This window comes from Conger conger, chromosome 7 (genome assembly GCF_963514075.1).
Source record: "Conger conger chromosome 7, fConCon1.1, whole genome shotgun sequence".
In the NCBI taxonomy this organism is placed as follows: domain Eukaryota; kingdom Metazoa; phylum Chordata; class Actinopteri; order Anguilliformes; family Congridae; genus Conger; species Conger conger.
The window spans coordinates 39,632,681-39,660,335 of record NC_083766.1 but is presented as its reverse complement, the minus strand read 5'-3'; the positions used below and the strand labels follow the sequence as shown (position 1 = coordinate 39,660,335).

Genomic DNA, 27,655 nt, shown 5'->3' with positions numbered 1-27,655 from the left:
CCTACCAGGGGGCAAAAGTGAGCTAGTGGCTGACTCAGAAAGTATCCAGTTTGGGGAAGGATGATACTTTTTTTTTTTTGGTTGCCACTGGAAATGGAATTTATTTTATACAAATGCCATTTTGCTATGTAGCATTTACCACAAGTTAATATGGTTAAGGTGCTGAAGGTGTAAGTGAATGGTGTGTTTTTTTGTACTAATGGGTATATTCTATACAAACAAAAATCTAATGGTCCAAAAGGTTCATGTTAGGAAGCATAGCTCCTAACAGTGCTGAGCTCCACATGAACCTCGAACCTCCAAGCTTCCACAACTGCAGTTTTACCACTCTGCAGTCTGCATTAAGGTAAAAGATAAATAGGCCATTTATTATCTATAATTCCACTGAAGCACTTTGGGTTATATGTATTTTTTATTACAAAGTACATTAAATGCATTAAATTCAAACCTTTATTTTAAAATATTCAATATTCAATTTTAAGGGCAGTAAGTCAGGCAATGGTAAAAACATAGCTTGCAACATAAAGTATTGGTAAGAGGAAGGTGAACAGATTCAGAGCTACACAGACCAATATTGTATGCATGCGTACAGTCACCTTGTTGTGTCTTGTTATTTTATATACAGCATTTACCGATGGCTCAGTGTATTTATTTTACTGTGTATTCATTGTTTGAGTAAAATGACTCTCAAGGCTTTTTAAAATAACTTAACACTGTCTCTCATAAAGGCACATGCACATGCGGGACACTACAGCATGGATAATAAAATATAAAAAAGTGGCAAAATAGTCCTTGCCATTTCCCCAAGCCTTGGTTGCACTCTTGTAACCTAGCCAGACATGGAGCCATTCGATATGTCGCCTAGTCAGTGAGTCTGGTCACTAAGGTATAAAACAAAAACAAAACATACAGTATGGAGCTCACCATGAAAGTGAATGTCATGCTATTGAAGGCAAATTAAAACTTCCCCGATTGTATTTTGTTTGATTGTATTAACAAATCATTATACATTTCATATGAAAAGCAGATTGTGAAAATGTTTAACCCATCTGTCCATTTGTGGTTGAGTCGTCGACGTCACAAATTATTGTTGTGTTTATATTTATGTCATACAAAAAACTGTGTTGTAAGAAAACCGCAAAACGGCGATGCCAGATTGTTAACAAGTCTCCGCTAACAGCTGTTTAGATTCTTAACAGTTACTTCCCCTTATTTGCAATGCAGGGCAATAAAACAGCAGGCTCCCCCATGCCACACTTAAGGTTTACAACCCTGATCTAGTCACATTACATTACATTTAGATTATTGCCATTTGGCAGATGCTCTTATCCAGAGCGATGTACAGTTGATTGGGCTAAGTCACAGATTCAGACAATAAAAGGCATTTTTAAACCATTTCTCTGTATCAAAAAATCATGTTCCAATATAAGAACAAAAATATAAAATTCAGAAGTTGCTTGAATAAACCCTTTTTTTCTCACTTTAGCCTACTTTCATTCCATGTCCTGCCGACATATTTCTGGCTTGTTTTGCAAATTATTTGAGACAAACATATTTATGGAACCAAATATCCCACCTGGTTATGAAGCTACAACTGTTTTCTGACTAACGTTGGTTAACTACGTTTATTTCATAATCCATTCAGCCATTTTCGAGAAACCTGTTTTTGCCGGGACTATACCCAAGCAAAAGCCTTCTAGGAACAATTTGTTATTGTTGCGTAAATGCATTGCTAGGTCATTTCAGTACCAAACTAAAGCTTCTTGTACAGGGTTTCCTACCCTTTCCAGCAAGGTATAATGTGTCATATTTAGGCGATGGACAGTTTAGGAACAATCACATAGCAGAATTAATATACAAATGTGCGTAATTACAGGATTTGGACTTGCTATAGATGTAGACCTGTAATTGTACTGGCTAACGGGGCTAACGTTTCACAAACTGCTACATATAATAACATTTATGATCACAAATAACTGAGTGATTAGATTTTCTTGGTTCTTAAATCAGCTTCATTTTATGAATTTAATTGAATGGGTTGCAAACTATTATGAGCAGTAGAGGCTGTTTCCCCTTACTTCCTACAGTAGGTTTCATTGCCTGGCTCTCCTACCCTCTTCAGTTCCTATGTACACTTTATTGAACCACTTGGACCTGAATTACCCTGAGAGTGAGAGCCATTATGTAATGCATTTTAGATTAAGAGGAAATGGTAACATGGGGTTGCTGTATGTCGGGGTTGATCAGTGGCTTTCTGTGTCTTCCCTCCCATTGTCTGAGGACGTTATGTAGCAGTCGGAGTCTCTTGGGCAGTCATCATCCAACTTCAGATTGTCTGACTGGGATTCAGCTTCAGGGTTGCTGTCTGTTTCATTTTCACCTTGTGCTGCAAAAGCAGGGTCAAAGCCATCAGGAAATCAATCTGCTAGTAACCTGACTTTAGTATTACAGCAACACTGTAGATGAGCATTTTCTAGTTAGATACAGTATTGTGCAAAGATTTGGGCACCCCTGGTCAAATATCTAAGTGAGCAGAAGGGAACCTGACCTCTAAATGGCACAATGTTAAATATGACACATTTCTTCACATTTTAAAGCAAGATTACTTTATATTTTCATTTTTCCAGTTTCAAAATAATAAAAAAAGGAAAAAGGCCCTGTACTAACTGTCCGTTAGTACTTTGTAACTCCTCCTCGGGCATCTATAAAAGCTTGTAAACACTTCCTGTCGCCAGCTTTCTGGCAACTGCCAGGTAGGTCTTTGTTTTTTAAAGTATGTTGTACTGTTGTTGTGAGAGCAGCTAGACCTATGTTTGCAGCTATTTTTGCAGTGATGTGTGGGTTCTTCTGAACATTTCTCACCAGGTCTTGGGCCATTCTATCTCAAATCTTTCTTCCAGACTTTACATTGACTTCAACTGTTTCATTTATCTTCTATTTTCTAATAATGTTTCTGACAGTGGAAATAGGTAGTTTGTAACATTGAGAGAGTTTTTGTGGCCTTCTCTTTCTTGGTAGAAATGAACCTACATTCTGAAATGCTTGTTGGAGTTGGATACTTTTGAAGGCATGGAGTTACTTAAGGTTAAATAACCTTTTTAAAAAGTAACAACGAATAATCGAAAACGTTTGCACAGGGCCCTTTTCCCTTTTTTTTCCCCCTTTTTTTTTTACAATTTATAAACAGTAAAACATGAAAATAACGTCTCATGTTTAACTCTGTACCATTTAGAGTTCAGGTTTGCTTTCGATCACATACAGATTAATAACAGACATTTAAACCAGGGGTGGCCAAATTATTGCACCTTACTGTGGTAATTACTGTAATACTGAAAGGCTTAAAGAAAGTGATAGGCTGTGGCCACCAATTCTACGAAGCCTTGCTGTTGCATTCAGGACTATTGATGCTACTAGTACAGCAAAAAGAAGTATGTCCTGAATCCTGATGATAAAAATTGGTTTCTCTCAGTAGAGTTTTTTCAGGAAGTTGATTTCGCAAACTTGCCCCTAAGGAGCTGAAACAAATTTCTGATACTTTGTGTGTTAAGTTGAACCACTCTCAATTTAACTGTACTGTGCCTGTTGTGGTAATATCCGCATGACATCTACAGAACTTGTTGTGGAAAAAGACTACACAAAAATAAGATGTGTTTGACATCACTAAATATGCTCATTCAAACAATGCTAAAAAGGGTTATGTCAGAGTTAACCTGGACACATCAGTTGCCAACCACATGACTAACACCACTTGGCCAACACTGTCCTCATTTAGTTCTGTCAACACTGCCAGCCCCGTGCTAAAAAAGCTTTCTGGTTAACTGCATTAGCAAGGTCTTATTTTTCAGCACACTCCCCACAGAGACAAGTGCTAGTAATACAAATGAAACTTAATTTCATAAACTCAGTTTTCTTCTTTTTTTTGTGAAGATTATTTTCTTAGTTGATCTGCAACAACAGCGGTATTAACTTAATAAAACCAAATTTCACACTTCACACCAAAATGAGAATAACACTAAACCACAGTCACTTCACAAGTTAAGAAGAATACATTTCTTGTCAGAGGCCTTCTCCTGTATTTTACCATGCAAAGAGGCATTCTTTCACAAATGTAACCTCTTTTTATTGGATTATGTCCAAATACACTATTTTAAAATGATCTCAATTCATCTTTGCCTTCATGGTTTTACATGCCATTCTATTGAAAATGTGATTCGCTACCTTGTGCTACATGTACAGAGTATAAGGGATGGTGGCTTCAGACTATTTTTTCATTAATTCTGGCAAACAGTGCATGAAATCTTTTTCTCTTTGAATCTGTCCTGTAAATGGCTTTTTGGAATATTTTTTTGGAATATTTGATGACTTCGCAAAACAAAGATGACTTTGCACAATGTCTGATGAACCACTCCCTTATTTAGGACCTGTGATGATGCAGCCAGCATCATACTCACTCTCTTTGTCAATGACACACTCTGCAGCGGCCAGTAGCTGGTGCCTGTGGTCTGGATCGGTCATATTCAACTCAATTAGATGTTTCTCCTTCAAATTCCTCAGGTCCTCTACTGTCTGGTAGCCATTGATGAGCAGTGATGAGGTGTACTCCTGTAAATGGCAAAACACATCACAGGTGTTATTTTATTTATTTTCAACTCTGACAACTCTTCTCTGCTGAGAATCTTAATGATTTAACATATCTAATTAATGTTTGGAATTATTTTAATATGTATTTTTCAACTTGAAATAACTTTTTTCAAGTTGTTGGACGCACCTAGAACATTCCAAGGTATTTAAACTGACAGTGGCTTGAACACATCCACCAAATATCTATTCAAAGTAATGCAAGTAACTATAATAACATTCAATACAATAACATAATTTCAAGTCAGACATAAATTCTATATTTAAAACAATGTATGGATTGTATGGGCGTGGTCTGGACTGTCTCACCAATCCACCTCCTTCCTAAACTGAAAATGTGCCACCCACAAATAAATAGCATTGGAGAAGAGGGAGACTGGGAGAGGTATTGTGGGAGTGGTTTATCCCCCAGGGAAAGGGAGGCGCGAGGAGCAGAATAAAGCAGAGTATGTACCTGAAGTCATGGTGTCAGAGTGTCTGTCTATATAACTTAACATGATGTCAGAAACGTGTGAATACAACTGGAAGAAGTGATCTTGCCAGCAACCATGTTCCTGATGTGGAAAGGGTCCCCATAATAGACGGGTGTGCCCAGCCAGAGATGTGATCTGCTGGAAATGTCAGAAAAAGGGTCACTACGCAGAGGTCTGCAGATCACAATCTACAGTGTCAGAGCTCCTAGATGAGGATGAGACTCTGTTGGAGCAGACTCAGATAGACCATGGACAGCTACGCTCAACCTGTTCGACCAAAATGTCAAATTCAAAGGTAGTGGCAGATCATACTGGAGAGTCTATACCACCAGCTGTCAACAGGCCCGTTGTTGCACACAGCCAAAATCCTTCAAGGCCCCAGCCAAACACTCCTCAACGAGCTGCTACATGGTGAAGGGTCAACAGGACATCTACATAGTCCGTGGCCTCTGTACGCCTTTGCTAGGCCACCCCGCTCTCACGGCACTCGTGGTGATGACTGGTGGTTAGGCCAACACAGCCTGGGGTGGACGCAGTGTCTTCTGACCGAGAGCAGGACCTTCCCCAGCCTCTTTCAAGGTGTTGGAAAATTGGAGGGTGAATACCACATCCAACTGAAGCCTGATGCCCAGCCCTCTGCACTGACTACACCCCGACGAGTGGCCCTCCCTCTGCTCGGGAAGGTCAAAACAAAGCTTGGACGCATGCTTGACCTGGACATCATAGCCCGTGTTGAGGAATCAACGGGATGGTAGTAGTGCCTAAGCCACATGACACAGTCCGGATCTGCGTGGACCTAAGCCCTCTAAATGAGAGTGCGGCTGCCGCTTCATGTGCTACCCTGTGTGGAACACACATTAGGGCAGTTAAAAGATACCAAGGTCTTCATCAAACTGGACGCCCAAGCAGGATTTTAGCAGATTGAGTTGTCTGAAGCCTCACAAAAGCTGACCACGTTCATCACGCCCTTCGGGCGTTACTGCTTCAAGACGTTACCGTTTGGCATCTCATCCGCTCCCGAACACTTCCAGCCCCGAATGACACAGCTCCTTGATGGCCTGGAAGGGGTTGTCTGCCAAATGGGCGACATACTGGTCTACGCAACAACATAGGATGAACATGACAACCGCCTGTACGCTGTCCTGGAGTGCCTTGCACAAGCTGGGCTGACCTTGAATGCACAGAAATGTGAGTTTGCTAAACAACAGGGGAAATTCCTAGGGCAAATCATTGACGGAAATGGGGTTTGAGCAGACATGGACAAGGTCGCAGCAGTCACACAAATGCCGGCTCCCACTAACATGAGTGAAGTGAGGAGATTCATAGGCTTAGTCAATCACTTGGGGAAATACATCCCTTACCTCATTGACAAAAGCAGTGCATGGAGCTGGGGACCCCAGCAAAGCCAGCCATTCAGTGACATCAAAAGAGAACTCACAACACCTAGGGGCTGTTTTGCTGCAGAGGAAGGACAAGGCAGACTGGCGTCCCATTGCCTATGCATCCACATCCCTCTCCGATATTGAACGGCAGTTTGCACAGGTTGAAAAAGAGGCTCTCGCCACTACCTGGGCCTGTGAACGCTTTAGTGACTTCCTCATAGGGCTCACATTTCAAGTTGAAACAGACCACAAGCCATTGCTAGCACTGCTCAGCTCAAAACCACTTGATGAACTGTCACCCAGAATTCAACGCCTTCTAATGAGACTGATGCACTTCAAATTCTCCATTGCTCACATACCAGGCAAGAATCTAGCCACTGCAGACACACTGTCAAGGGTGCCTCAGACCCCTCCCCAAGACCGATCAGACAGAGGAGCAGATTATTGAGGCATACTGGCCAGCAGAGCTTAGACACGACTATGCACTGAAACCATCCTGGGCAGTGTCGAGTGACATCACTGTGGCTCAAGGACTCCTGCTTAAGGGGACAAGACTAGTCATCCCCTCTTCAATGCGTGAGGACATCCTGGATAGACTACACAAAGGCCATCAAGGCATAACAAAAACCAGAGAGAGAGCCAAGTCATCTGTCTGGTGGCCCGGCCTCAGCAAACAGCTACAAGAAAAAGTTGAGAAGTGTGACACCTGAGCCAGGTTCAGAAGACAGGCCCCAGAACCTCTACTCCCAGGTCTGACACCAGAGGGCCCATGGAGAAAACTAGGTGCTGACCTTTTTTTTGACCTCATCCCAACAACTCAACCTACCTGTTGGTCTTTGACTACTTTTCAAGGTTCATAGAAATCGCTAAGTTGACCACAACCACATCAAGCTCAGTGATAGAATGAATGAAGTCATGGTTTTCTTGCCTGGGAGTCCCCCTTCAGGTAATCAGTGATAACGGCCCCAGTTTGCCTTTCCACAGTTTGCTGACACCTGCGGCTTCACACACAACTGCAAGCCCACTGTTCCCCCAAAGCAATGGGGCAGCTGAGAGAGCAGTTCAAACAGCTAAGCAGCTCCTGCGGAAAAAACCAGACCCCGACCTAGCCCTCTTGGCATACAGGTCAACGCCCCTCTCCAATAGAGCTTCTTCAAGGCAGAAAGCTGTGCACAACCCTCCCCACTTTGCCCTCACTGCTGACTCCCAAGTGGCCATACTTGTCTGAGTTTATGCAAAAGGACCGACAGTACAAACTCAACCAAAAGACACACTTCGACCTCCGGCACCGTGCAAAGACCCTCAATCCTTTGTGCCCAGGGGACCTGGTTTGGGTACAGGACTCTCATGAAAGGGGTGTGGTACAACAGCAGGCAGACACACTACGGTCCTTCCATGCCAGTGTCCAGGGTCAAACAATCAGGAGAAACCAACGTCATCTCACTCTAGCCTACCCAGACACTGACACTCCCCAGCTCACTTCAGACTCCAGCCCTCCGTCCACTGATCCCTGTCATGGGGATCTACCACAACTGAGACTGACAACACTGCTACTCCCTAACAATCAGCCCCTCGATGTTACCCTGAGAGAACCAGGTGTCCCCCAACATATCTCAAAGACTTTACGAGGAGATAGTAAACCCACACACCTTGAATGGGGACAGAATAACACCCCAGCGGTGTGGAGAGAGTACAGGTAGGCTACCCTGTACTCTATGGAAGAAGAGAAAAAAAAGAAAAGAAAAGGTTTACCTGTGTTATCGTTCCCAATTTGATGTTATGTTTGATATTTGTAAGTTTCACCAAAAAAAAAAACAGGAAACAAAAGATGTATTGTTAACATGTTGAATGTTCATTTAGGGTACTATTCGTATGATACTGAGTTCAGCATTATTATTTGATTACTCTATAGAGTTTGCTGTTGTTCCTCTAGAAAGGGAGATGTGGAAGTGGTTTATCCCCCAGGGAAAGGGGGGCACGAGGAGTGGAATAAAGCAGAGTACAGTGCATCCGGAAAGTATTCACAGCGCTTCACTTTTCCCACATTTTGTTATGTTACAGCCTTATTCCAAAATGGAATAAATTCATTTTTTTCCTCAAAATTCTACACACAACACCCCATAATCCATCCATCCATCCATCCATTATCTGAACCCGCTTATCCTGAACAGGGTCGCAGGGGGCTGGAGCCTATCCCAGCATACATTTGGTGAAAGGCAGGAATACACCCTGGACGGGTCGCCAGTCCATCACAGGGCACACACACCATTCACTCACACACTCATACACTCATACACTCATACACTCATACACACGGGCAATTTAGACTCTCCAATCAGCCTAACATGCATGTCTTTGGACTGTGGGAGGAAACCGGAGTACCCAGAGGAAACCCACGCAGACACGGGGAGGACATGCAAACTCCGCACAGAGAGGCCCCGGCCAACGGGGATTCGAACCCAGGACCTCCTTGCTGTGAGGCGGCAGTGCTACCCACTGCACCATCCATGCCGCCACACCCCATAATGACAACATTTTTTTTTTGCTAATTTATTAAAAATAAAAAACTAAGAAATCACATGTACATAAGTATTCACAGCCTTTGCTCAATGCTTTGTTGATGCACCTTTGGCAGCAATTACAGCCTCAAGTCTTTTTGAATATGATGCCACAAGCTTGGCACACCTATCTTTGGGCAGTTTCGCCCATTCCTCTTTGCAGCACCTCTCAAGCTCCATCAGGTTGGATGGGGAGCGTCGATGCACAGCCATTTTCAGATCTCTCCAGAGATGTTCAATCGGATTCAAGTCTGGGCTCTGGCTGGGCCACTCAAGGACATTCACAGAGTTGTGCTGAAGCCACTCCTTTGATATCTTGGCTGTGTGCTTAGGGTCGTTGTCCTGTTGAAAGATGAACCGTCGCCCCAGTCTGAGGTCAAGAGTGCTCTGGAGCAGGTTTTCATCCAGGATGTCTCTGTACATTGCTGCATTCATCTTTCCCTCAATCCTGACTAGTCTCCCAGTTCCTGCCGCTGTAAAACATCCCCACAGCATGATGCTGCCACCACCATGCTTCACTGTAGGGATGGTATTGGCCAGGTGATGAGCGGTGCCTGGTTTCCTCCAAACATGACGCCTGGCATTCACGCCAAAGAGTTCAATCTTTGTCTCATCAGACCAGAGAATTTTGTTTCTCATGGTCTGAGAGTCCTTCAGGTGCCTTTTGGCAAACTCCAGGCGGGCTGCCATGTGCCTTTTACTAAGGAGTGGCTTCCGTCTGGCCACTCTGCCATACAGGCCTGTTGGTGGATTGCTGCAGAGATGGTTGTCCTTCTGGAAGGTTCTCCTCTCTCCACAGAGGAACACTGGAGCTCTGACAGAGTGATCATCGGGTTCTTGGTCACCTCCCTGACTAAGGCCCTTCTCCCCCGATTGCTCAGTTTAGACGGGCGGCCAGCTCTAGGAAGAGTCCTGGTGGTTCCGAACTTCTTCCATTTACGGATGATGGAGGCCACTGTGCTCATTGGCAGCAGAAATTTTTCTTTACCCTTCCCCAGATTTGTGCCTCGAGACAATCCTGTCTCGGAGGTCTACAGACAATTCCTTTGACTTCATGCTTGGTTTGTGCTCCAACATGCACCGTCAACCGTGGGACCTTATATAGACAGGTGTGTGCCATTCCAAATCATGTCCAATCAACTGAATTTACCACAGGTGGACTCCAATTAATCTGTAGAAACATCTCAAGGTTGATTAGTGGAAACAGGATGCACCTGAGCTCAATTTTGAGCTTCATGGCAAAGGCTGTGAATACTTATGTACTTGTGATTTCTTAGTTTTTTATTTTTAATAAATTTGCAAAAATCTCAAAAAAACGTATTTCATGTTGTCATTATGGGGTGTTGTGTGTAGAATTTAGAGGGAAAAAATGAATTTATTCGATTTTGGAATAAGGCTGTAACATAACAAAATGTGGGAAAAGTGAAGCGCTGTGAATACTTTCCGGATGCACTGTATGTACCTGAAGTCACAGTGTCAGTGTCTCTCTATATAACAGGTATAAGGTGCACACTAACGAGCAAGATGCACATTCCACACAGAAAGCCCCCCAGATTCAAACCCAGGATTTTGTTGCTGTCAGGCAACGGTGTTATCTACTGTACCATCATGCTGCCACACATTCAGTTCTCACATAGGTATTGATGGAAATGTTTAGACTGATATAAGTTGATATTGCAATGTACTGTATTTGATTTCTCTAATTTGGCTGATGCGTAACACATACCATAATAAAGCCATTCAATGTCATTCGTAGCAATTCATAGAGTTTAAAAGCCACACGTAACAAAACAATGCTTTGATGGAAATGCACATTGATTTTCAATCTCACCTCTAAATGAAGGCTTTCCAGCAACCCCTGGAGCGTCTTTGGTTTGAGGTGCGTGCTCTGCCTCTGTGGTCGTACCCTTTCGGGTTCGGCCTCTTTCTCTACGATAATGTCAACATAGATGAATTTGAAATTTCCAACTTTGTTGTTGAGCATGCCTGTCCACATGCCCATGGGTGGCTTGCTGATGATGTCGATTAAGTCCCCAACCTTGATCATGGTAAAAAATAAATAAACTGGGGCCACAGCACACTGACACTGGCAGTATACGTCTTATACATCTGAGCAGTGGAATAAGCTGATTTTTCTCTGGGCCAGCTTTACAGACACAACATTGAATAGACAATGCAGATTGAAGCATATTTACTGAGTGGTACTAGTGGCCCTGGATGGGCTACCTTGAGCTTGAGGGAATCTGCGTCGTATGGGCTTGGGACGAAGTCAGTGTGGACTCTGGCTCTCCCGCAGAAATGTCCTGTGTATGGGACATCCTCCTCCAGTCTCAGGCTATCTGTGTTGGACCTATCAGACCCACTGGTGGCACCACCTGAGCACCAAGAGTAGCATGACCATGTAGCAATATCTCTCCAAACTGAGCCTTAAGACTGCATTTCAATTCTTGCTGAGATTATTCTGCACGTAATACATCACCTGATGTGAATACAGATCTGAACCCTTCTAAAATCTGATCCTCCACCCACACTGACACATACACAATTCACTGCAGTAAAACGATGATTTATAACAACTCTGATTCCGAACAGAACACTTCAGATCCATATTTGGGAAGAATTATACAGCGGTATAATGTATGTATGATTTCCTTTTTGTTTCATATTTATTAACTGACATAATTGCACTGAAGTTAAAATTTTGACTATTAACTTCAGCTGTCAGTGTGCATCCATGTTCAGTACAGGAATGAATAAATAAAACATGATAACATGATGTTGATGACATACTTAGAAAGTAGTAAAATGCACAGTAGTGCAACTGAAATCTTGTTGGGGTTGACATTTGGCAGTTTAACTTTAATAGCGCTTCATGTTCCCCACCAGGCACACCATTTTGGAATTTAAGGTGAGAACCACCGCAGGACAGAAGCTGCCAAAGGGGCCATTTGGACAGCACACTTACTGGAGGAGCTCTGACCACTGTTGATGCTTTCCAGGGAGTTGCTGTTCCTCCTGGAACCATTTCCCAGGGAATGGCTTCCCTCTGCCTCCCCCTTGTGGTCCATGCCAACACCCTGGGCCAAGATCAACACTTTGCTGTCATTTGACCATGTGTGTGATTTGTCATTATCAACGTTGTGGAAACTTTAACCAATGGTGCTAAGCCATTCCTCCTGCAAAGCTGCTCAGTATTCCTCTTTGCCCCAGGACACTGCCAGCAGGGGAGTAGTAGGGGAGACTGGGGATGATTGTAACACATTTAGCAACAACATGTACAACTCGATGAGTATGCTAGTGCAATCTCAAACTTTATTATACGCTACCTACAAATACTACTCATTTAGACATCATGTACCATATCACATACTGTGTGAGTTAATGTCAAATACAAGGAGTCTCACTGTTACCCTACAGCCTACCCCACTACTGTGGTGAGTTGTCCAGCCAATAATAATGAGTTTCAATCAGAATTAAGTGTCACAACCATCCCCAACCTGGGCAGCCATTACATTGCCAGCTATTTTGGCATGTGGGTTTGAAGCTAGGATGAATTTGAAGCATCACAAGAGAAACTGCTTATTGCTTATTTTTCCACCTTATTAACTTCTCCTGTGAGCTCAAATTGGAATATGGGCCTGGACAATAGTGATCACATTACCACTACTCATTTCTTGTTGGTGAAATTGATTGTGATACAACTAACCCATTGTTTAAACCATCCCCAGTCTCCCTTACACCTATTTTTGCTTGCTGAGTACAGATATACACCTGAGGAAGTACATACTGTATTTATCCAAGCGTTTCAATGTTTTCTACCCTCAAATCTCAAACAGTAAGATGTGTAAAAACAAAAGGGAAAGTGTTGGTGTCATTCTGTCAGATGAGATGAGCACCTGCAGAGACATCAGCAAATGTTAGAAGTGTGGTGTAGTGTGGACATGGGGCTAGGGTGTCTCACCACACTTACCATTTCCTCTGAGAGAGCTTTCACATACTTCCTGCCCATCGTCTTGCGCATAGTCATGGAGATGGCCTTCATTTTCTTTCCAATGCTGTCAGGTTTACTCTGACCACAGCTTTGAATTCCAGACTCTCCATCAATAGGCTAAACACAGACACACACACACACACACAAACACACACATTGAGAGTGTTGGCAAACACAGAAATAGGCACATTTTACTATTTGCTTTGATGCATTATTTTTGTATTACAGATTTCCTGAAAGAGAAGTGCTAGTTTATTTTACTTACCAGAGTCTCTCCATTTTCCTCTGGCTTGATTGGGGATGGCTGATTCCTGAAAACATCAAATCTCCCAAAGCTGGTTGATCGCTGTGTAAGAGGTTACACATTGCTGCTTACTACTTGAATATAGTGGTACACTGACAACAGGCTGTATGTAATCCAGGGTAACACTGAACATTTCAACTGAACATTGTACAGCCAGGTCAAGAATTATTGGCACCCTTGATGAAAATTTGCAAAAAAGACTGTAGAAAACAAATAATACCATTACTCAGATATATTGTAATTTTCCAACATGTGGAAAATATTTTACTTTATTAATGATTCAATGGAATCGACCAAAATTACACATTTTTCAAATTATTAATTTCTTTCCAAAAAAAAATGGTTTCACAATTACTGGCACCCCTGTTTTTAGTACTTGGTGCAGCCTCCCCTGGCAAGGATAATTTTCCTTGTATGCATCCCTTTTTTGATGCCAAACATGCTGACGGTGTACATGGCCAAAAAGTTCCATTTTGGTCTCATCTGACCATAGAACCCTGTTCCAGTCATAGTTCCAATGACATTTCGCAAACTCCAGACGCTTGAATTTGTTGGTTGCTCTCAGTAAGGGCTTTCTACGTGCAACCCTTCCAAAGAGCCTGTTGGTATGGAGGTGGCGTCTTATGGTTGATTTTGAGATTTTGTGACCCCAAGACGCTACTAAAGTCTGTGTCCTTGGGTTCTTCTTTGCCTCCCTCACCATCTTCCTCACTGTGCGTGGGGGCAACATGCAGGTGCGTCCTCTGTTTGCAACTTTTCCAGATGTTTGAAACTTTTAGATTATTGCCCTAACAGTGGTTAGTGGTATGTTTAACCGTTTATGTATTTCTTTGCACCCATTACTGACTTGTGTAGGTCAACAACAATCTGTCTGTTTTGATTTGACAGTTCTTTGACTTTCCCCATGGTGATGGATGACAAAGGGATTTTACATGTGTGATTTTTACATGTATTTTTATACCCTAGGGAAACAGGAAGTGATGGAAGACCACAATACAGTTCCTTAAGACTGAGATTAACTTAAATAAGTAGAATTTTACTGCAGATTTAATTTACTGTTTGGTTTTATTGAAAATAATTTGTAAGGGTGCCAATAATTTTGACATCTACATTTTTCAGAAAAAATAGTATTTTTTAGTAGGTTGCCACCACTGATGAAAGTCCACAGATGTTGTTTAATTCTTGCTACCTATGTGCAGAGGACAGGTCTTAAGCATTGCTTGTGCAGTACCAAGCAAAGGCACTGTCAGTGTTTAAACATCAAGCTCTCTGCTGCTTCTTATTACTTAATAACCGAAACGGTCATTTTTAATCTGCTGATTCCTCAACCGTACTCCAAAATAACTATATAAATCATGCAATCTCCATTAAATACCATAGCAACTGAAGTTAATCCACTTGATTAATTTGACTGGACCTTTGATAGGTCTAGTCACCATCTGTTGAACTGCCACCAGCTCATCACTGCCCATCAGTAAGTGCATAGCACACTGTCTGTTGCTCACACCTGCTTGACAAAAGTTTTCATGACTTGCTCTCTGGACTAATTGTTAGATAGTTAAAATACCACTCGATTTTGAGTGGAAAAAAATACCTTTTTCTAAATGGCTGCCAAAATCATTCAGTTCTGCATTCTCTTATAGTGACCCATAAACGTCTATAGTGACCCATAAATGTCTTTCTTAAATGTGTCTTCTCATTTAAAGATAAAGCAAAAATATATTTTCAAGAAAATAGTCAATTATCCATATGACAGTTTTTTCTTTGTAATTTCCTTCCTACCTTTGGTTTGTTGTTCTTAGGTTTGTCTGAAACATTTGAATGTTTCATCTGCAGCATTTTGTTGAATTTGTTCAATGCAGCCAGCCTTTAGAAAAAGCAATTTCATAGGTCCACGTAGCTCATGAACAAGACGGCAACACAGCTCGGTACTGGGCTTCCTCATACACACAGGATGTGAGATGACACTGACATGTCGCTATGAGAGGGAGGAAACACTTCTGACATCTGCATTTTTAGGTGTCTGTTTGGTCAGATCAAATGTAATTTCTGGTATCTGAAAGCCGCAAAAAAGCACAGGATATCCTGTTAAACAAACCAGTTAATTTCCTAATAATGTGATTCTTCAGAACATTTGCCTTTCAGTTATGCACAATGGACATCTGCAGAAAAACCAATATACAGAAAATCCAGTATAAAGTCACTTAATGGAGTCTGTGGCCTGACCAGTATTGCCTGTATACAACATGGAATAGAGCCTACCAGCATGTGGATTTCCATCAGAGGAATATGACAGCACTATTCCATAAGAAAGTCAGGCAACTCAAGTGTAGATAATAGAAGTGGAAGAGCCTGTCTCAGGCAACATTCCACAATACTGATTGGGATTGATTGGGTCCATAAATTCAGCATTATGCTCCTCAAAAAAAGGAAATGCTTTCTGGAGTGAAGATGATCTCCATTAAGCCATTAAGTATTCATTGACATCAACAATGTCTACTTTATTATCCATGTTCCTGTAAATAATTTGGTAAAATAGACTAATATCTTTTGCCTTTATTGCAAAACTGTATTCATGGGAAGTCACACACCATGAATAGTCTGCACAGGAAGAGCTGAATGTGGCGAAACCCTGGTGTTGCAAGAGTTTCTTTCAGATTGCTTCATTCTAAGTTCCCTGTTCATTCCCACATGTTTTCCAGATATACAAGGACCCTTTTTTGTCCATTGTCACTTTAAAGAAGAACATGGGTAAGATCATCATTGAGTCTATTCAGTTTTAAAATTAACGACACTTCATTTGAATCGCATTGTTATTGTTATTGACCTGCATTACATTGATATAATTCTGACATAAGTATTCATAATTGCAGATAATAGTTTTATCAAAGGTATGCTTTATGAATAAGAAGCACTAAATCTTTTTTTTTTTTTTAGGCCTTTTTCAGCTTTATTGGACAGTTTATAGTATAGAGAGACAGGAAGAATGGGAGCGAGAGAGAGGGGAAGGCATGCGACAAATCGGTCGGATTCGAACCGCCGACGTCACGGCTCGCAATGAGCACGCAGTCAGTGCTCTACACGCTGCGCCACCTAGACACTACAGAAGCACTAAATCTTATGTCGTTTCTGCATTCAGACTAATTTCTCCTTTATGACATTTATCAATTGTCAGGGCCTGTTAAACTGTGAGGCAAGTCGGATATAATTCAGTTAAGGCATGAAGTGGTTTTGAACTTACTTTAAATTAATACAGTATTTTAAGCCAGTCTCCAGTGTTTTCACGACTTCTTCCTTTTGTTCAATAAATTTACATTAGCTCAGTTGAGGCAAAAGCAGGTGCTTTCCAAGCCAGTATTTTCTTCTCTCTGGTGCCATGTATCTGCGTAGTAGACAACTCCATTTGAATAATATCAAGAAACGTGTGTATCCAATGGATCTTATAAAGTGCTGTTGTTTCCACCTAATTGCGAGAACTTTCTTAGCTGCTGTGAGTCCAGCTAGCCAGACATATTTCTGATGAAGTACAAGGCCAAGAGTTGAGTCATCATTTAAAAGCATTATATTAGGACTACATGGGATGTTTTGTGTAAAATGTCAGCTAAAATTAGAGAAACCTAAGTGCAAAATTGCTTAACCTCTGTGCAATTCCAGAATGTATGCAAAAAGGTGGTGGTTTGATACAGAATCAGCACTTGGGGGAGGGAGAGAGCTTCATAATATGTTGCTTTTATGAAGATTCTATACAAAAAATGTAAATGTATTATTTGCTGGTTGGGATTTTTCAGAGCAACAAAAATATTTTGCCAAATGCTATCCAAAGAATAGTCCTCTGTTACGTCCCTCTGTTTTATCTTAAGCCCTGCTTTGTGTTTCCTTCTGGCTTTGGGCTGCTGTGCTTGTTTGTGTCTCCCCTATAGATAGATGATGACATCACGGCCCAGCTGTGGAGATGCTGGGAGCTTCACTGGGGTGAGAATGCATGCCGTTACCAGGAGAACCCCTTCTAACAACGTAAGGAAGGATGTGGCTGGACATCACCTGGCTTCACCCAAAGTATGCCAAGTTATTGTTTTTGTAATTGTTATTATGGATGGTTGCCAGAGCAGCTGTTTTAAAAGTTGCAGGACAATATATAGTTGGTCTCCACCTGAGTTCCGGCAGCTCCCGACTTCCACCACTTTAATGACAACATTGTTTTCCACAATACGCTGTCTATCCTCTTGCTGTTGTTATTTGTCGTATTACCTTTGGCAATAAGCATGCAGGACATACCCCAGAGACAGTAAATAGCTTGGTTCCCATTGCAAACGGACTTAAGACTGACCTGGGATGAGAACTCCCCTACCATCGATGAGGGTCTGGGCCTCCATGCTGGCTATCCAGTGAGACTATACCTTGTAAAGTCTTCATGTTTAATTAGAGAGCAACTCACTCCTGTTAACCCTTTTTTATAACACTACGTGCTTCACTGGTCTTCCTTTTGGGTTGTGGTTATCGTTTAACGTGGCTTAGCGTTATGTCCTGTACACCTGGTTATTGCAACACAGGTGGATTTTGGGACTTAAAACCTCTTTGTTTGCAAGATCTATACTCCATGCATGTTGCTGTGCACCCCAGAAAGTAAGGATTTGGATATAAGAATATAATCAATCCTGGAATATGTCTTGTATCTTGGGGAGTAATAAGTGAATTATTTTGTTGTTGGGTTAAAAATGTGGACTATGTCTAATAAACTAAGCTCACCAATAAATTGCTGTAGAGTATCAGAGGGACGAGAATGCGTTATTGTTCCTTGTTGTCCACTAATGCATGTGCTACCGTTGTTATTCAAATTGATATTCTCCAGAACGAGGCCCCATTGAAAATGAACAGGGAAAAGTTAGCTTGTCTGTTAGCCAGTGACTCTATAATGTAAGGCATGGTGCAACTGCAAGCCACAGGACATATGATTATACATTGCCAGAGCCATATGGAGCCAAAATGGCAGAACGGCAAATTAGCGTGACGTCACTCCAGCAAGGAACTTAATGGCTCTCGAAGGCATACTTTGCTATCTCGATAGGCTACAACCAAACTAGACCTGGTCCGTACTGCAATGTAGGCTCTTTGGAACTAGCATTATAGAGACGTGGACGTTAACATTAGCAAACAATAGATATCATTGTTTTCTTGTCGCTTGTAATGTTACATCCCTGTCCAGCTTCGCAAGCGAATATCAACCCCTGCTGAAAAAAACAGCTTGAGCTAGGTTTTGAAACAGCTGGTTGACCAGTTAGACCAGCTCCATAGGCTTATCCGAGAATCCCAATGTGTCCAATCTGAACACCTTGTACTGTAACAGTTTCATGTTCTTGGCTATTTTCAGTAAGATCTCAAATACGCTAATTCAGAAACATTTCTGTAGATTAGTCAAACATAGCCTATCCTATATGGCGCTTCATATGTCAGTTATCGCAAGTGTCCGCATTTCCCACTGTAACATCTGTAACAAATGTATTGGTAATAAATATGCCATTTGGAAACGGTTGAATAAATTCATCCATGCATGTTTACATAGCTAAATCTTCCTTCTTTCACTCGCAAACTGTTTTCAACCTTCTTTTCTCTTCTGGTCCCCCCTCCCCCCCCACCTCCCTCATCACTCACACCTGATGACTTTGTCTCCTTTGAAAAGAAGGTCGACGCCATTCGCAATTCCTTCTCCCAAACCTCTCCCCCGCTGACCCTCCTACCTTCCCCAACTCCCTAGCCTCCTTTTCTCCCCTCGCTGACTCCAACACTTTCAAACTCCTTACATCCCACCGCCCGACCACCTGTCCTCTTGACCCCATACCCTCTTCCCTTCTACAATCTATCTCTAATGACATTCTCCCTTTTCTCTCCTTTCTAATCTCCCTCTCTTCTGGCACCATGCCCTGAGGAGGGCCAGAGTCACTCCCCTGCTCAAAAAACCTACTCTTGACCCCTCTGCTCTGAACAACTACCGGCCCGTCTCTCTTCTTCCCTTTCTATCTAAAACTCTGGAAAGGGCGGTCTGCTCCCAACTGTCCGCTTATCTTCTTCACAACAATCTCCATGATCCCAACCAGTCCGGCTTCAAGAGTGGCCACTCCACTGAGACCGCCCTGCTCGCGGTCACTGAGGCACTCCACTCTGCTGAAGCCAAATCCCTCTCCTCTGTCCTCATCTTCCTCAACCTATCAGCCGCCTTTGATACAGTCAACCATGAGATTCTACTCTCATCACTGTCTGGGATGGGTGTCACAGGGTCTGCACTTGCTTGGTTTTCCTCCTACCTCTCTGGTCATTCCTACCAGGTGACTTGGAGGGGCTCAGTCTCTGACCCTCACCCCCTACAAACTGGAGTCCCGCAGGGGTCTTGGTTGTTATCTCTTCCCATGGCTTTTCTTTCCACTCTTATGCCGATGACACCCAACTCTTTATTTCCTTCCCCCCCGATACCCAGGTCACCACACAGATCTCTGCCTGCTTGGCTGATATCTCTGCGTGGATGACTTCCCACCACCTGAAGCTTAACCTTGCCAAAACTGAGCTTCTCTACATCCCTGCTAAGTCCTCTCCGACAATCGACCTCTCACTCACTGTTGAGGACTTTGTAGTTTTCTCCTCCCGTACGGCAAAGAATCTTGGGGTGACTCTTGATAACTGGCTCACCCTGGCTCCACAAGTATCCTCCACTGCCAGAACCTGCAGGTTCTTTCTCTACAATATACGCCGTATCCGTCATCTCCTGACAGAGAAAGCCACCCAGCTCCTAGTCCAGGCGCTCGTCATTTCCCGCCTGGATTACTGCAACTCCCTCCTAGCCGGTCTCCCAGCTTGTGCCATCAAGCCCCTCCCGCTGGTCCAGAATGCTGCAGCCCGCCTGATCACCAGTCAGCCCAGGTCGGCTCATGTCACCCCGCTCCTCATTGGCCTCCACTGGCTTCCTATTGCCGCACACATCCGATTCAAGGCCCTAGTGTTGGCATTTCAGGCTGCTAAGGGGACTGCCCCACCTTATATACAATCCTTAATCACTCCCTACTCCCCAGCTAGATGACTCTTGTCTGCCAGCTCTGGTCGCCTTATGGTTCCCTCTCTACGAGCACCTGGCGGTCAAGCTGCACGTTCACACCTGTTTTCCGCTCTGGTGCCTCAGTGGTGGAATGACTTGCCTACCACTGTCAGGGCAGCAGAATCCCTCCCCCTATTTCGACGCAGACTAAAAACACACCTTTTCAAACTATACCTTAGTCCTCCCTCCTGTCTCCTTAGTCCTCCACCCCCCTTTCTGATATCCCTATCCCTCTTGTCTAACCCCCCCCCCCCCCCCCCCCCCCCAAAAATACACTTATGATGACTATATGTTTAGAACAACACTTCATGTGTATTTTACTAGCTATGGATGTGATGCTTTAACTTGTGGAAGAACCTATGCACTTGTAAATCGCTTTGGATTAAAAGCGTCTGCTAAATGACAAAAATTAAAAAATGTTAAAAATGTAGGCTACTGAAATAATTGTAGCTGCTGTTTCAGTCCATGTCATGCTGGTTTCATGTCGGCTACAACTAAATACATAAACCCAGTTCTCTGTTTTAAATTGGCAAATTTATTTGTTTGCCGGATATGACCCACAAAAACAAACTGACATTTTTCAATCTGGGTAGGATGATATGCGTGAAAATAAGGACACAACATTTTTTTTCTCGCATTTTTGCATGTCCTAATTGGGGGAATTCAAGTTTCCTGCCATCTCTTCAATGTCAGCATGTTCACATAGAAGGTGGGATAAACCTTTAAAACATAACAAAAAAGGAATGCATTTGAATCTTTCAACAATACTAGGCCCCAAACATTTTATTTAACCAGCAAACAATATAACTATTTGTTATAATGTGAGCTTTCTATAAGGGGATTGTTTATGCTATGCAATAGCGCCCTCTAGTGGGTTTGGAGTTAATAATGGATTGCCTAGGGCATTCTGGGATATGCATAAAAACGCAGCCTAGACAGAGCAGCAGGCAGACGGTGCATAACGTGTATTAACTATTAAACAGTTAACTAAAGTTAAGTATGTGAGTGGTCTTTGCCAGACAGAAGTTACCACATATTTCTGGCGACGAGGATTCAACTGGAAGCGTGTTTTTGGACGTTTTTTGCGTGTTTTTGTGGGTGTTTGAGCTGGCTTAGTTGCAGTGTGCTAACAAGCTAGGTGGCTAACAACACAAGTTCATGAACAGCGGAGACGCGGAGGGTCCACGGGTTAAGATGGCTACGTTTGGGACTATTGGGGAGTTTGTAGAAGGAAACGAGGACTGGACAGAGTATGAGGAAAGGTTGGGACACTTTTTCCTTGCTAATGACATTAATGAGGAGCCTAGAGGCGCTCCATCCTACTGAGTGTGTGTGGGGCAAAAACGTATAAACTGATAAGGAATTTAGCCACACCGAGGAAACCAGGGGAGATGACGTATGATGATCTAGTCAAGCTCGTGGGGAACCACCACAACCCAAAGCCCTCTGTCATAGTCCAAAGGTTCAAGTTCCACAGTTTCTTCAGGAAACCAGGTCAGACTGTAGCTAACTTTGTAGCTGAGCTGCGTCAGCTCTCTGAGCACTGTGTTTTTGGGGCAGTGCTGGACGATATGCTGCGTGACAGACTGGTTTGCAGCATCAACCATGACGCCATACAGCGCCGCCTGCTGGGGGAAACGCCACCCCTGACGTTCAAGAAAGCCCTGGAAATTTCCCAAGGTATGGAAATGGCTGCTAATAATGCCAAAGACATTCAGAAGGGAAATGGAAGTTCACAGACAGTGGCAGTGCACCAGGTCAGGAGAGACACTGGAAAAGGGTCTGTTAAACAGGACACAAGTGCACGGGCCAAACGAGTTGAATGTTTCCGGTGCGGAGGGCCACATTATGCAAATGACTGTAAATTTAAGGAGGCTGTCTGCCACTCATGCCAAAAGAGGGGACACCTGTCAAATAAATGTAGGAGTTCAATGGGGAAAGGTAAACCCTGGGAAGGAAGGGCTCAGCAGGCTCAAAGAGCCACACATCACCTAGAGGAAGAGGTTAAGGGGGAGGAAACATGCTCCTATGTTGAAGAGGAGGAAACATGCTCCTACAACATGTTTGGAGTTGAAACAGATGAGGAGCCACCAGAGCCTTACTGTGCCACAGTTGCTGTCGGAGGGCAGGACATAACGTTTGAGTTTGACTCAGGGGCGTCAGCATCGGTCATCAGCGAGGAGACCTACAGAGAGACGTGGGGGTCTAACCTACCTCCCATCAGGCCTTCAAAGCTCAAACTCGCGCCAGGCTGGTGGTAGCCAAGGGGAGCGGGCCGAGTTTGTTGGGTCGTGATTGGCTGCGTAAGCTCAAACTAAACTGGCATGTGATTAACTATGCTGGCAGGACAGACTCAACGGAGGACATTCTAGAGAGACACAAGGATGTTTTCAAGGAGGAGCTGGGTACCCTAGAGGGGGTGACAGCAAAACTGCATGTCGACCCAGAGGCCTCCCCACGGTTTTTCAAGCCCCGCCCAGTCCCCTATGTCATGAAGAGTAAGGTGGAGGAGGAGCTGGAGCGGTTGCAGAGGTTGGGCATTATAGAACCAGTCAAGTTCTCAAAGTGGGAGGCGCCCATTGTTCCTGTGCTGAAAGAAGACAAGACGGTACGGATATGTGGGGACTATAAGCTCACTGTGAACCGGGTGAGCTGGAGGAGTACCCATTACCACGGGTCGATGACCTATTTGCATCACTGGCAGGGGGTAAGCGGTTCACCAAGCTGGATATGAGCCACGCTTACCAGCAGCTGTTACTTGATGAGGAGTCAAAGGAGTATGTCACAGTCAATACTCACAAGGGCTTGTTCAAGTACAACTGGCTGGTGTTTGGAGTGGCGTCCAGCCCCGCCATCTTCCAGAGGACGATGGACACCTTGCTGCAGGGGATTCCGCATGTGGCGGTGTTTTTAGATGATATTCTGATCACCGGGGCCACAGAGGAGCAGGTGCTGAAAAGGTTAGCTGATGCCGGGCTGAAGCTGAAGAGGGGAAAATGTGTGTTCCTGTCCCCGAGTGTGACCTACTTGGGACACAAGATCACAGCGGAGGGGCTCTTGCCACTGGAGGACAAGGTGAGGGCTATTAAAGAGGCCCCAAGCCCCAAGAGTGTCCATGAGCTCCAATATTTCCTGGGCCTGGTTAATTATTATGGGAAGTTTCTCCCTGATCTCTCAAGTGTATTGGCCCCACTCTACAAGCTGCTGCACAAGGACACTAGGTGGCAGTGGGAGGTGGAGCAGGAGGATGCTTTCAAGCAAGTAAAAGAGCTCCTCAATTCAGAGAAGTTACTTGTGCACTATGACCCAGACAGAGAAATTGTTCTTTGGTGTGATGCGTCGCCCTATGGAGTTGGGGGCGGTGCTTTCACATAAAATGGAGGACGGTGCAGAGAAGCCTATTGGCTTTGCTTCACGGACCTTGTCAGCAGCAGAGAAAGGTTATTCGCAGTTGGATAAGGAGGGTCTGGCCAGTATCTATATGGGCGGGCGTTCACGATTGTCACAGACCATAAACCTTTGATGAGTCTGTTCAGTGAGACTCGATGCATCCCACTGCTCGCCTCAGCCAGGATACAATGTTGGGCTCTCACACTGTCTGCATACATCTACACTATAGTGTACAGAGCGGGTAAGGATAATGCCAACGTTGATGCGCTGAGTAGGCTGCCCTTACCTGACACGCCGCTGATGACACCCGTGACATTCCTGCTGCAGGGTTGGCCCAGTGTTGTGGAAGAAGAGGAACTGAGGCCTTATGCAAAACATAAAACAGAACTGAGTCTGCAGGATGGCTGCATTTTCTGGGGTACGAGGGTCGTCGTACCGCCTCCAGGCCGTTCGCAGATTGTGGAGGAGATACATGAGACACATCCAGGTGAAAGATGAAAGATGAAAGGCCTGGCCAGGTCGTACGTCTGGTGGCCAAAAATGGACCAGGACCTGGAAGAAAAGGTGAAGGCATGCACACAGTGTCAGACCAATCAGCACTCACCAGCGCCAGCACCTTTGCACCCATGGGAGTGGCCTGGCCGCCCATGGTCTAGGCTACATGTAGACTTTGCCGGCCCGTTCATGGGGCAGATGTTTATGATAATGGTGGATGCACACTCCAAATGGATCGAGGCCCACATCATGAGCAATATCACAGCCCCCGTGACCATTGACAAACTCAGGCAGGTGTTTGCCATCCATGGAATACCGGACTCGCTGGTCACTGACAACGGCCTGACATTCACCAGTGAGCTGTTCAGTGAGTTCATGCAAGAGAATGGAATTCATCACGCCAGAACCGCTCCTTTTTACCCAGCTTCCAACGGGTTGGCAGAGCGGGCGGTTCAGACAGTTAAGGAGGGCCTGAAGCGCATGACAGGGGACTCACTTAGTAGTCGGCTTTCACGGTTCCTGTTTAAATACCGCCTCACGCCACAGTCTACAACAGGACGTACACCAGCGGAGATGCTGCTAGGGCGTCGCCCCAAGTCAAGATTGGACCTGCTGCGTCCAAACATCAAGGCAAAGGTGGAGAGAAAACAGGAGAAGCAAAAAGAGAGACATGATCAGCACGCACGAGAGAGACAGCTTGAACCTGATGACCACGTATATGTGAGGAACTTCAACAACAACAGCGTGAAGTGGCTACCGGGAGTCATTCGTAAGCAGAGTGGCCCAGTCTCTTTCGTTGTGGAGCTACAGGATGGACTGGTGTTCAGGAGGCATCAGGACCATGTGCGTCTGCGGTACGACGCTGGCTCAGTGACAGAGATTGCCGTGCGGTGTCCAGTGGTGGAGCAGCCTACAGTGGAAACATGTTCTCCTGGGGTTAGGCCAGAGGGAGTATCTCAGGAAGAGGTATCGGTGTCTTCAGGGACTGATGGACCTTCACCCACTGCTACACTGACTCCGTCCATGCCCCCAGCACCAGATCGACCCAAAACACCTTCACCGATGGTGCCTGCTGGGTCACCAGTGGTGTTGCGAAGATCGCAGCGCACTCATAAACCACCAGCTAAGTTGAATGTGTGATGGACACTAGACTTGAATGTTTACTTGCCATATTTGCCAAATGTTGTGTGAACTTGTTTTTGTTTACATTGAAGGTTAAGTTGTTTATGGCTAATGTTTAATAACTGGCACTAATGGGTTATTCAGTCTAAGACGATTGTGATTGTTACGTTTACGGGAATGTTGGAATATAAAGGGGGAGGAGTGTTATAATATGTAACTATTAAACAGTTAACTAAAGTTAAGTATGTGAGTGGTCTTTGCCAGACAGAAGTTACCACACTATTCATCTAAATGTTTTGAGTATGGAGACAAAATAAGAACAAATTCTTTGTTGTCCAAACATGTATTCCGAATAGTTCACTTACCCAATCCAAGGTGTCCTGCATGATACCACGTCAATAAAACCTGGGAGTGATCTTCTCCTGCATCTGAAATGGCCTGCATGGGCCTCAGTCAGCAGGGCCACATTCTCCTCCTTCATGAGCATGACCCTCCTGTCTCCATAGTAAAGGGACTCACCTAAACAGGACACACAACATTTAAGTGAAATTGTGCCAAGATTAGTGTCAAGATGAGCAAAGAGATTTGGTAGTAAGTTAGCTCTACCTCGTAGACACAATATTTCAGAGGATTTTTGGAAACCTCTTTTCCATAGAAAGATAGAGGAAAATGTGATTCAGTGACCCACATACGTTACTTTCCAATATACAAACCGACACTCGATGGTATACAGTGATAGACTTATGTTCAGCTTTTATCAGTTTACCCTTACATTCAGAGTCACAGTACCTTTTTGCATTTACGTATCAAGGTCAGCAGTACTCATATACAAGGCTGCCACAAGGATATTGTCAAAGTCCCTCAGTGTTTACAGCAAGATTTACAGCATCTGGACATTTTCAATACCTTGATAACCTTTCAATACCGTGGGACCCCTCCGTTCTGCCACTTCGTGCCGTCTGGCGCCTCCCCCTCGCCACACCTGCACTTCACGCTCACGACTGCTGTCTGTCCTGGTCCCACGGTGGTGGAATGACCTCCCGGTGAATGTCAGAACGGCAGAGTCTCTGACCTCCTTCAAGCGCAGACTGAAGACCCATCTCTTCAGGCTACACCTTTCCCTCCCCAACTCACAATCACTGTGATTAGCCTTAGACCGTAATGGCACTTATGTATAGATATTGTTACTTGTATAGGTATTGTTCTTTTTATTGGCTGTTGTTGTATTCTAGCTGCCAACAGTGGTATGCTAGTTTGAATGTTGATTGTACTCTTCAAGGGTTCTGAATTTCTGTATGTTTACACTAGGACTCGGAACTGTACTGTCCTCTCAGGTCTACTTTTGCACTTGTTCTTGTGATTGATTTGCACTTTGTTGTACGTCGCTCTGGATAAGAGCGTCTGCTAAATGCCACGTAATGTAATGTAATGTAATGTAGGTGATTTGCTCATTTGCAGTCCCACTAAAGAACAGTGTGAAGAAGACTCAGCCGCTATATTCACTGCTCTGACGAAAGTAGGCCATAAAGTTAGCAGAGACAAATTATAGTTCTGCCAGCAAACAGATGAATACGTGGGTAGGCAACTAAGTGGTTACAAGAGATGTATTGCACCAGCACATGTTGAGGCTGTCACCAACACGCCCAAGCCACAGACAGTTGGGCAGATTCTTTTCTTCTTGGGAATGGCAGGGTACAGCTGTGATGTTCCACGTTGCTTTGTTGTGTTCCCTCTTTTTCCCTCCTTTTTTACTTTTTTACTCAACACCATTCCATTCGCTGTCCCTCCTGCCAATCATCATTATCCTGGTCCCGCCTCTACCAATCACATCCCTCCTCTGCTAGATAAAAGCTGTGTGTTTGCTGCCGCACACTCTCTCACTCATCTCATTCAGCTATAACTTGTGTATGTGTGTACAGAAACCCAGAACTAATCATTCCCCTACTTGTGTGTATGTGTGGTTGTTTGTGTATAGTCCAGGCCCTGGGGCAGGTTGTTAACTGTGTAATTTGTGTTTTGTTAGAGTAGTCAAATAGGCTTTTGTTTGTTTGCTAAGCCCATCTTTGGTTCTAGCTTGGTTTTGGTTTTTTTTCATTTATTTGGCAACATCTGTGTCCCTTGGCCTTGTGACCTAAATGTGTTCTTTGTTGTGTAAATACTTGTAACAATTGTAAATAGTACTTCTTGCACTTTTTGTATCATATACACCTTTTTGCACTTT

The 27,655-nt window shown here is 44.0% G+C and overlaps 2 protein-coding genes and 1 long non-coding RNA gene across 4 annotated transcripts; 2 read left to right on the top strand and 1 right to left on the bottom strand.

Annotated features, from left to right (window-relative positions):
- Window positions 1–393: 393 nt before the first annotated feature.
- samsn1b (SAM domain, SH3 domain and nuclear localisation signals 1b) lies at window positions 394–26,937 on the bottom strand. Of its 2 annotated transcripts, XM_061249028.1 has the most exons (9): window positions 26,341–26,937; window positions 25,800–25,953; window positions 13,308–13,388; window positions 13,022–13,159; window positions 12,017–12,128; window positions 11,278–11,426; window positions 10,883–11,089; window positions 4,452–4,602; window positions 394–2,386 (listed from the first exon to the last, which is right to left on the bottom strand). In XM_061249028.1, exons 2-9 carry the CDS (start codon window positions 25,818–25,820, stop codon window positions 2,244–2,246), a joined length of 1,002 nt encoding a protein of 333 aa, XP_061105012.1. In that variant the 5' UTR covers window positions 25,821–25,953; window positions 26,341–26,937; the 3' UTR covers window positions 394–2,243. The 2 variants fall into 2 exon arrangements, with proteins under 2 accessions (XP_061105012.1, XP_061105011.1); XM_061249027.1 differs by lacking the exons at window positions 25,800–25,953; window positions 26,341–26,937 and adding an exon at window positions 15,129–15,308.
- Window positions 15,968–18,112, top strand: LOC133134033 (uncharacterized). Its single transcript, XR_009709239.1, has 2 exons — window positions 15,968–16,097; window positions 17,267–18,112. It is a non-coding gene; the product is annotated as an uncharacterized LOC133134033 (long non-coding RNA).
- Window positions 23,831–27,655, top strand: LOC133133061 (uncharacterized protein K02A2.6-like). The gene has a single exon (XM_061249026.1). It carries the CDS (start codon window positions 24,319–24,321, stop codon window positions 25,450–25,452), a length of 1,134 nt encoding a protein of 377 aa, XP_061105010.1. The 5' UTR covers window positions 23,831–24,318; the 3' UTR covers window positions 25,453–27,655.